Here is a 10729-nt window from a genome sequence, read left to right on the forward strand (position 1 = left end):
GTGGCGGTGACCAAGCACCTTGCCCTTCTGGGTAGGAGAGGCTTGAAGGCTAATTCGATGAAATCTTAAGTCACAGATGGTGGCCTCACCAAGTCGGGGAAGAAGGCCACCGCCTTTCTCTTCTCAGTTTTGAAGAGCTGGGGGATGTCCACGATGTCCTGCTCGGTCAGGCCCAGCTCCCGCTTCAGCACCTCCCGGTTCCAGTCGATGCAGCTCTGGGGGTGGGGGAGAGGTAGATTTGGGGAGACCCTAACGATGTGTGTTGGGGGCCCCAAGGGGTCATGTCTGGTTACGGAGAGGTGGGCTGCACAGCTACCCATGGATCAAATCTCCACGCAAACCTTATCTTTCTGTCCTTTTGTCAAAATACATTTGTCCCGTGTCCCGCTCCTCACGGTCCTATCCCACTAGCTGGGCTCTGAATGAGAGTGTTCCAGAGTGTTCTATGCTTGACCCGCTTTTCTCCTCTAGATCCTTCACTCCCTAGGGGATCGCCTTCAGTTTCACGATTTACCCACCATCTAGCACTGAGAACTCCCCAGTTTCCACCTCCCAGCCTGCCCTCCGTCTTCACTCAGGGTCGGCCATCTCCTCCACCTCCCTCCCTCTCCCCCGGTACAGGCATTGTCCCCGATCCTTGTGTGTTTAACCCCCTCTCGGCATTTGCTGCTTGTAGGAGCCTGTGCTGGAGATTCTGTTTGCCCTGCCAGACACACGCTACACCTCCTCTGCTCTGTGTCCCCGGAGACCGATCCTTGGAAATCTGGTCTCCCACATCCACTTGTTTCTGATTGGGTTCAGCCAACAGGAGCATTGGCAGGAAGTGGGGGGCTGGTAAGAGAATTCAGTGGGTATTTGTTCCTCCAGCTCCCTCCCTGCCAGATGACTGTGGATTGGCCGTAAAGGTCACAGCTCCCATTTCAAATCCCTCTTTTCACAGTGACTTCTCCAGGTTCCAGTACGAACTCCCTTCCCTAATCCCTTCGGGCCTAGGGGCGGTGACAGCTCCCCTCTTCCTGGCCTGAGGAGACTGCACAACCTTGTTGATTTCCTCAAATGCTTCCGGTGCCTTTGTAAATATTCCCTTGATTAAACTTTTCTACAGTTATTCAGCTTGAGGTGCCATGTATTTCCTGCTGAGACCTACTGTCACTACTCCCTAACCTCTGCCATGATATAATGACATAGTGTCAACACAGCAGCAGAGAGATTCTTTCAAAGCCAAAGTCAGATTAGGTTTCTCCTCAGCTCAAACCCCTCAGTGGCCTCCAATCTCACTCAGAGCCACATCCAATATCCTACCAATGCCCTACAAGGCCTCGCGTGACCCCATTGGCCTCCTGGCTCATCCTCATACACTCCAAGCCCCATTGTTCTACCTCAGGGCCATCATTTATGCTTTCTCTCTGCCTGGAATGCTTGTCTTCCTCACGTACACATGGCTTACCCTTCATTTCTCTTGGGTCAAAGGAGGGGGTTAGAGCTCTTGTGTCTGGGCCTGTTCTAGCCTGAGCTTTCATGAGCCATGAGCCTCAGGCTTCCTTTTCCCATCTCTGTCCCCAGCCACGCCCACCTTCTACTCACAGCCCATGGCCCTTGTACCTGCACAAACTTATTATAGTTGATGAGGTTTTCATTGGAGAGGACCTGGTTGATGGAGATGGTGTTGACCCGCACATTACCTGTGAAGGAAATAGAGAGACGTAAAGGGAGGGGCAGGAACAGCACCAGCACTGAGGGCCACCTGCTCTGGGAAGCAGCCAGGCAGAGGCCAAGTTCATAGCTACTGGTGTTGCTGAGTCAGCAGCTCTCTGGCCTTGGGGCATTGGTAGGCACCACCCAGCAAATCTCAGCTTGGTCACTACACAAGTCTAGGTGTGTGAAGAATGGGAGGGGCAGGGGGCCACGGTGCTATGAACTTTAGACCTTTATTTGAATTCCTTGGAACTGTTCATTTCTTTTATTGGCATTTTACCCACCCTCTCCCCCAAGGGCATTGGGTGATGATTCCTCTTCTTTTGCCTAGCGGTGTCAGGGCTGGGCCACCCACCTGCCCACCAGTGCCAGCCCTGGTGGACACCATTGGACCCTGTCCCTGCCCTCCAAGAGGTGAAGCATGGAGCTCCCCAGAGACCTGGCTTCCTGTCTGCTTGATGGGGTGTCTCTGGAGACAGGGCTAGACAGGGAAGGGAGGTTAAAGCCAACAGCCCACAGTCTTCACAGCCGTCATTTATTCAGCTCTTACCACATGCAGACCCTGAGTTCAGTGCTCTGTGTTCAGTACCCCATTTAACCCTCACTGCAACCCCACAAGTTTGGGTTGCATTATTATATCGACTTTATACATGAAGAAATTGAGGCTCAGAGAGATAAAAGACTTGACCGAGGACTTCCAGCTAGGGAATAGGGGCTTATGATCAAACCCAAGCCCAGTGCTCACAAAGGGCCTCAGGCTTTGACCAAAGGAAAAGAGACAGCTCTCCAGACCCAGCTGCCCATCTGCAGGCTGAGCATCTCCTCCATCCCAGCTGGGGTCAGACAGCTGGGGTCTAGTGCCAGCTCCACTGCACTCTTGCTGAGGCCTCTGGGCCAGCAACTTCCCCTCATTCTTGGGTATAAAGTGGGTGACAGTGTTCCTCCCAGGCCCTAATGAGGTCAAATGAGATGAGGGGCATGGAGCACAGAGCCTGGGGCCAGGCACACAGTAGGTGACTACTGAAGTGCACTGGGCCTCCCTGGTCACTGCCCTGGGTGTCAGCTCACCAGAACAGCTTGGTGGCTCTGTGTGGCCTGAAAATTGTGAGTGTCTCCCACTTTCCTTTCCAGCTGGGCAGTTGAAAAAACTGTTCAGACTCTTCCTGGGCCTCATTCACTATAAACCTGGTACTTCCAGGAAAGATGAGGAGGGCTTTCCCCTGCCCAGTACATAAAATTTGGATGTGAGGATTTTTAAGGCCTGATCTGGGCTCAGAGGAGGCTGGTCAGTCCCTCTGGGAGCACTGGGGTTGGAGGAGGCTGGGGACCTACGGTTCGTGTTGGGAGAAGGGTGAAGGCAGCGAACGGAGAGAAAGGGGCATGGGAAGAGACACGCGGGGCTTCTAAGTTCTGCATAAGTTTTTCCTCTCGCGATAGGTTTGGTCCAGGGAATTATTTACCTCTCGTAAGGCCAAGGAAATCTACCATCCTGCATGCAAAGGGTCTCTACCCTGAGACCCCCCTCCCCAGGTCCCTGTCAGAGAGGAAGGGTCCTCCAGGCTTCATGCAGTCTTGGTAGGGATGGGATTTGAGAGCCACCCCAGCAAGCACACCCACCTACCCCAGCCCCCACCAGCAAGCTTCCCAGCAAGAAAGAAGCACCATTAAAGGTACTAAAATATAAGCTTTTTCTTTCTCTTGCCCTGTCATGGTGTTTATTTACTTGTTATTTGATGTTGAGCTCCCTGTGGCATGAGCTGTAGACCCTAACAGTGACAGGAGCCCCCGCTGGGACTTGGCGCATGAGCACAGCCCGCCACCAGCTGCCAGACCTTTCCCCTTCCCACAGGCCGGCCACCCCAAGCGATGGCAAATGGGTGATCAACAAGGGTATTGTAGCCTCTGCACTGGGATGTGCCAGATACCCAGATCAGGGGTATGCGAGAGGCTTAACCCTACCAAATTGCCCACCATGTGCCCCATGGCACTGCCAGCCCAAGACAGGGATGACTGACTGATGCTAGGTCCTGCCCTGAGATGCTTAGGGGCAGGTGGGCCCAACCCTCTCCACACCCAGGTTCCAGCTGGAGGTGGAGGGCTGCAGCAGAGACAGGGAGCCTGGGTCTAGGACTCCAGGGGAAGGGGGAGTGAGCAAAGGGAAGTCAACCCCAGGAGGCGGCCGGGGGCAGGACTGTTCATGGGGCCTTTCATGAACCCAGGCTCCAAGCCTCCAATAGATGCTCCATTGATCAATCAGATTCACCCACAAAGCACAAATTATTAAGAATTTCAAGGCAATGACTATGGAGCATTAAACTCCAAACAAAGGGCCCTCCTGAGCAAAGGGGCCTGTGTGATTCCGTTGGTCGCATGCCCGTGACACTGGCCATGCCTCCACTCTGTCCATGCCCGGCCCAAGCTCCTCGTCCACCACAGTGCTCCCTGCCAGCTCTTCCCCAGCCATGGGCAATGGGGGCTGGTGGAGCAAGGCACGCAGAGGCAGGAGTGAAGTCGCCTGAATTGTGGGGGGACAGCCCTTCTTTAAAATTTGCCATCCCTCTCTCAAGCCATGATGTGCCTTGCTTTAGGTGAGGAGGGTTGGAAAGCTGTGATGAGGGACACAGCACTGGTACCCACCAACAAGCCCTTCAAACAGGAGGGCTCTGCCATGGCCCCACTTCCGCTTTTCCTGGAAGAGCTTGAAGCAGGCACCAGGACTGGCCAGGAGCATCCGGAAGCCCTGTGTGGAGAGAGCGGACTCGGCTGAACTCCCTGGCCTCAGCATGGCTCCCTGGAGCCCATCCCCTGATCCAGATGCCAGGGACAGTCGTGTCACCTAAATCCTTACCTTCCCATCGGGGGCAGGAACGAAGCTCAGAAACTCATCCACGTGGCCCACGGCCAACCAGTCCACAAACAGCTCCACAGGGGGCTGCACCCTCTGCGCGTGAAGGAAGTCCCGCACCACCTGGGTGACTCGGCGGCCACTTGACCTGCAGCTCAAGGGATTTTTTTTAAAAGTTACTTAACTCCAAAAATCTATGCAGAAATGGAATAATAAGAGTTCGAGATTTCTGCAACATCTACCAAAACAACGAAAACAACAACCCATGCATTGCTTTTGTAAGCAGGAAAGATAATAAATGGATAGATTTTAAAAGTCCACTCAAGGTGAGTTCTCAATGAGGCAGATGTGGGACAGGTCAATCATACGAGTCAGTGACCCCACCCCACCCCACCCCCAGGTCTCACCATCTAGGTAAATTCTCAGAACCTCGCTCAGACCCTATCCTCACATTCTCCAAGAGACTGATTTCACCTCTATATCCACCCCTCGTGGCCAGGTGGCTCTTCCTTGAGTTTATCTTACATTTCTCTGGCTGCAGCCTCACCTGCCTGCACATCAGCCGGGAGAGAGATGGACAAGGCCACCCTTGAGGGGCCTCCTAACCCTAGCATTTTATGGTCATGAATTTAAACCCCATTCTTTTTTGCCTTCTGTGGAAAGATCTAATGGCTTAGCCCAAACTTCCTCTTTCTGTTGGATCATGTGTTTGAGAGCAGTTAGTCTCTCCAAAGATTCTTGATTCATCAGTTATTTGATACCAAGTCTGTTTTAACTGTTTTGCTGAATTTGGTTGGCTCTATTTCTTGGTCGATTTCACAGCAGATAACATTACCATATAATTTCTTTTCTTTTCCATCAGTTTCCAGGTGTCACGTGACGAATAAGACAATCTATTACTCTGTATTTGTGTATGTTACTGTCATCTCACTTTTCATGTCCTATACCTCCCTTCTCCTGCTCTTAAGAAAAGATCTGATATTAGTCATTTACCTCATAATATGAACAAGCTTTAACTTACATGAAATTCCTCCCAGTACTGTTGAGACTTAAAGCTTTTTCTTCTGTAACTATTAATTGACAGCAAGACTTATTATTTATTTTCTGAATCAAAAGACCTAAGTCTAGTCATAACTTTGCACATTATGTGACTTTCCAGGTCACTTACTTTCTCTGAGCCAACTTGTAAGCGAAAGAGTGGGACCGAATGACCTCTTAGGACTCTGCTCGCTTTAGCCTCCTCAAATTCCCTGAGGGAAGGGTGGACAGTGTCTGGCGGACCGCCTACCACCCCCGCCACCACCCCATCCGTGACTACGACTTCAGCTCTCCTTCCTTCTGGTTCTCTTTGAGGAGTGGGATGGCCCCTCGCCACTCCCCAGCCGCGTCGCCATCCCCACCCTCAGCCTCCACCCAGGATCGCCTCTCCCTGCTCCTCTCACCCAGGCAAGTTGCCTCCAATGAGGATCCTCCCCAGGGGATACTCTCTACCGTTGGCCACCACTGGGGGGCTGACCTCCAGGTTCCCGAAGGAGTCCAAGCCGCACACAGAGCTGCCTTGGGGTTCCCGAGTCACATAGCCAAAATCTGGACCCTGGTAGGAGAAACTGAGTCAGGCTGGTGGAGCAGGGTCGGGGGAGGCTGCTCACCAGGAAGAGCTCGAATGGACTTGCTGTGCTCTGAGCTCCTTAAAGAGGGGGCAGGAAAGGCCGCCCATTCTTCAGATGGAAATACTGAGCCAAGGCAGGGATCTGGCCTATTCAATAATTCTTGCATGCAGGGACCCAGGTTGAGAAACACACAGGCCCTCTGACCCTGGTGACATATTAGAACATGTTATTCCCCGTGGCCACAGGGAGGTAGCACAGAGGGCCCTGGTTGCTCCTGCACTCCCCATTAGACTCAGAGACCAAGGCCATGGCCACCCCCTTACTCTCTGTTCCACCTTTCTGCCAAGTCCGGCCGAAGGGCAGAGGCTGGTGATGGCTCTCAAGCCTCAGGCTCTCAAATCTGGAAAAGGGGAGGACTCCCGGGGCACCTCTTAGAAGGAACTTAAGAGATGAGGGCCCCTACCATCCATGTGATCCAGTGGTCAGTTGGACGCCTTCCTTCCATTCTCTAAGGCATCAAGAGAGTCTCCCTTCTCTCTTCATGGGGGTTCATCGAGACACCCTCTTTATTTTATTATCAATAATAATACCAGCTAACTGTGCTGGGTGCTCCCTTGGTGTAGGCATAGAGAAGCCTCACAAACACCTGAGGCCAGGGCTATAATATCATTTTTACTAATGAGGAAACTGAGGCTCAGAGAGAGGAAGTAACTCATGCAAGGTCACACAGCACATGAGTGACAGAGCTGGGTTGTTCTGACTCCAGAGCATGTGTTCTTAACAGCTATACTGTCCTGCTTCCCCATCTGGGCCGCCAGATTTAGTAAATAAAAACACAGGATGCCCAGTTAACTTTGAATTTCAGCAAAACGACACATATATTTTAATATCAGCATGTCCCATGCAATGGTTGGGACATCATACTTATACCTAAAAGACACTCTTTGCTTATCCGAAATTTAAATTTAAGTGGGTGTCTCCTATATTTTACCTACTTCTGTCCCCAAAGAGCATGTTCACAGTGCTACCCTCTGTACGCCACACCCCCAGTGTGGCCCTCAGGGCTGGGCTGTGTGGCCTGGGCCACTCACCAGTATCCTTTTGTAGGGGAAGTCCTGCAGTTCTCCGTTCCTTGGGGAGTCAAAGACCACAGGGAAGGTCTTGTGTGGTGCCTGGACATAGCCCAGCTCCATCTCATCCTGCAAATGAGAGAGATGCCCAGCTGTGGACAGTCAACAACTTCTCCAGCTTGCTTGGCACTGAGCGCTTCAGGGAGGACTGGTCTCAGGAGTTCTCTGTCTCAGGGAACTTTGCCCTTCGGGATGAAGAGGGCAGGGATCGTGATGGCTGCTGGCTGGAAGAGGGGTGTGCAGTTGCCTAGCGTCACACAGTAAGACAGGCTAGGAATGAACGAGAACAGGGATGTAACCTTGGGCATGTCCCCAGGCTGGATCAGGAAGGAGCGGACACAGGGAAGGACGCAGGGTCACCTGAGTTGGACAGGCAGGCTGCTGGGCATCAGCTAGCACCTCGGGCTTCCACGTGTGGTCATCAAGTGCTGATGGCTGGACAGAGCTAAAGGGACCTGAGCAGGTACAGATCTGCCTTCTCCTCAGACCCATAAACATGTCCAGGTTAATTCTGACCTTTCTTGTCCTGGAGGTAAAGATGGCCCAGCATTGACAAGCTACACACCCAGTGAGAAGCTTACTATTATGTGCCTGGCCCTGCCCTTTACAAATATTAACTCCCTTAACGCTCATGCCCATGCGGAGGCACTATTATTATTATTACCTCATGTTACAGATGAGGAAAATGAGGAACAGAGAGGTCTAGTTATTTGTCCACGGGCACACATCTAATCAGCAGCACAGCAGGATCCGAACTCAGGTCATCTCACTCCAGGGTCTTGCCCTGAACCGCCTAATTGGATGACTTCCAGCTGTGAAAGCTCCTTAGCCTGGCATTCAAGGCCTCCCACCTCGATTATTGCTCTTCACAGAACCTTGGCCTTGGCCAAAGACAGCACATGACATTCTTTCTTATGCCTCCCACCTCCAGCCCTTTGCCAGAACCACCAGCTACTGAGTCCCAGTATGGCCCTTATCAGCTCTTTGGCCCATAGGATTTGCCTGGCTGAGAGCTCCTCGGGTGGGTAATAACAGGAAGTTGTCAAGAAGATGGAGTGACACTCTGGTAATGGCACGCGGCCTGCGGAAAGCGCTTGCTAAATGGCTAAAATCATTATCCACCCATTTGCCAAATCTGGTCCTGCTTAGATGCCCTTCCTCCTGGATGTCTTCACTGATCCCCCAGACAGAAGTGATACCATCATCCTCCTCCAAACCCAGCTAGGACTTCAGTGGTACCCCCGCTACATCTTAGATTGTTAAGAGTGGGGATTTTTATCACAATAATTCACCACATCAGGGCTTCTCGGCCTCAGCACTATCGACATTAGGGACCAGATAATTCTTTGTTGTGGGGACCGTCCTATGCGCAGTCAAATGTTAGCAGCATCCCTGGCCTCTAACCACTAAAAACCATGAACACCACCGCCCTCGGTGTGACAAGCAAAAACGTCTCCAGAGACTGCCAAATGTCTCTTGGGGGACAAAATCATGTTCTGTTGAGAACCACTGGTCCAGGCTGCTGAGGCAGGGAGCATGTGCCCATCCCAGTGCCGAGCCCAGATCCTGGGATGAATAGGTGTTGAATGCAGCGTCAGTGTGTACCTGGGTCTTCAGAAAGTTCTGGAGAGGGTGGGCAAGCTCTAGGTCTACAATTAGAAAGAGCAATTCCCGGGGGAGGATTATGGCAGCACCAGGTCTTCCTGAATGTCTCCAGCAGCACCTCCGGGCTCCCCCGGCGGGGTACTGCCGAGCGGCCGTGGTACCTGGATCCAGCGGTCATTGCGGTTCTCAGCCTGTGGGCAGATGGTCAGCTTGCAGCCGGCCTTCCTGGCCAGCTCCGCCACTGCATCCACAAAACACATGTTGTTCTTCACACTGTGGACACGCCCGGGGAGAGTGGCTCAGGATGGGGACGGGCCTGAGGCCAGAGGGATCACCAGGGTCAGAAGCACCCCCAGTGCCCCCAGACTCACCGGCACACGTACACCTCCAGGGGCGGCAGGGTGCTGGGTGTCATGATCCAGGGCGCCACGCGAAACACCACGGTGTCGGTGAAGATTGGAGACTCGGAGAAATCCTGCAGGAGAGGAGCGGTGGGGACAGGGCACTGGCCTCAGAATCCAGACGCCTGGGTGAGTCAAGGACCCAGTGACCCTGACAAACCACTTTATCCCTTAGTTTCTAGAGAGGAAACAGCGGGATGGTCGAGAAGCCTGGGGTCTCTCTCACCGGTGGTGCCTGTCTCTCCCGGGAATGGAGCCCTTTCGCCACCCTCTCTGCCTGGCCACCCCCTACCTCATTGGAGTCATCCAACAGGGTGACGTGGAAGGAGATGAGCCCCGTGAAGCCAGCATCAGGGAAGGAGAGGCCCTCCACAAAGAAGCGCTCCTCATCCCCGTGGGAGCGGGGCACCTCGTAGGACATCTTGTCTTGGCCCAGCGCGTGTCTGTAGGCCTCGCACGAGTCCTCGGGACCTGGGAGGGGATGGAAGGGGCAGTTGTGACTCCCCGGTGGAGCTGGTGAGCGTGAGGGATGCAGGAGAGCTTTGTGACCTCGCCCAAAAATGCAGGCCGAAGGATTCCTGCCTCTCACCTCCCACCGGCAAAGGAAGAAAGATGCTTAATACCCAGTGTGGGTGGGCACAGCCGCGGGAGGGAGGCAGTGGGGAGGACAAGGTGGCAGCCCCTAATAAAGCAATGTCTGCCCCTAACCACCAATGCCACTTCTAGGTATCTTTCCGACAAAATACGAATACGAGGGTGTTCGCTGGTTGTTTACACGCTCATTGAACAAATATTTACTGAGCACCTACTAGGTGCCTGGGAGGCACAGCTCTGGACTCAGGATCCAGCCTATAAGCAAGGTCCCTGCCCCCAAGAAACCTATACTGTAAAATCAAAACACTGCAAACAACCATATGCTGCACAAGTTACAGACCTCCATACTTCACAATACTATGCAAATGTGGAAAAGAATGGAACAGAACTAAATAAATACGCAGAAAGCTGTGTCGGATCAGTAACTCAGTGAAGGAAACAGGTTGGAAAGCAGAATGTGTGCACACCACACCCACACACACCCACACGCACACACACACTCATTTAGTGTGTATAGAAAAAAGTTGGGAAGAACACATACCAAGCTGTTAACAGAGAACACATTTTAAGAGAAAGATTCAAGGGGAGGGACAGAGGACTCTCAGTTTTTACTCTATATGCTTCTATATTGTTCGATCCTTTGAAAAATGAGCATCTTATCACTCGTATACATTTATTTTTTTTGAAGGTATTTTATATTCTTGCTTGTGCTTGTGATAATGGCGTTGTGGCTATGTGAAGCAATCGATAGGTATTTTTTTTTTCCTCTTTAGGGAGATGCACACTGAATTTTGTAGGGACAGTATCCGTGGTGCCTGGGACTGGCTCAAAAATATTTCAGCAAACGGA

General features: G+C 52.4%; 1 protein-coding gene across 1 annotated transcript in view; it reads right to left on the reverse strand.

The window, feature by feature from the left end:
• Window positions 1-10729, reverse strand: part of LOC105294398 (protein-arginine deiminase type-3) — a 28187-nt gene that overhangs the window by 2973 nt on the left and 14485 nt on the right. The window contains exons 5-13 of the mRNA XM_011363599.2: window positions 9579-9799; window positions 9257-9360; window positions 9047-9158; window positions 7242-7349; window positions 5983-6134; window positions 4544-4688; window positions 4333-4435; window positions 1603-1682; window positions 90-215 (exon numbers count right to left, since the gene is read on the reverse strand). Coding sequence (XP_011361901.1) covers window positions 90-215; window positions 1603-1682; window positions 4333-4435; window positions 4544-4688; window positions 5983-6134; window positions 7242-7349; window positions 9047-9158; window positions 9257-9360; window positions 9579-9799 — 1151 coding nt within the window. The remainder of the gene's footprint in view (window positions 1-89; window positions 216-1602; window positions 1683-4332; window positions 4436-4543; window positions 4689-5982; window positions 6135-7241; window positions 7350-9046; window positions 9159-9256; window positions 9361-9578; window positions 9800-10729) is intronic.

This window comes from Pteropus vampyrus, unplaced genomic scaffold, assembly GCF_000151845.1.
Source record: "Pteropus vampyrus isolate Shadow unplaced genomic scaffold, Pvam_2.0 Scaffold86, whole genome shotgun sequence".
NCBI lineage: Eukaryota > Metazoa > Chordata > Mammalia > Chiroptera > Pteropodidae > Pteropus > Pteropus vampyrus.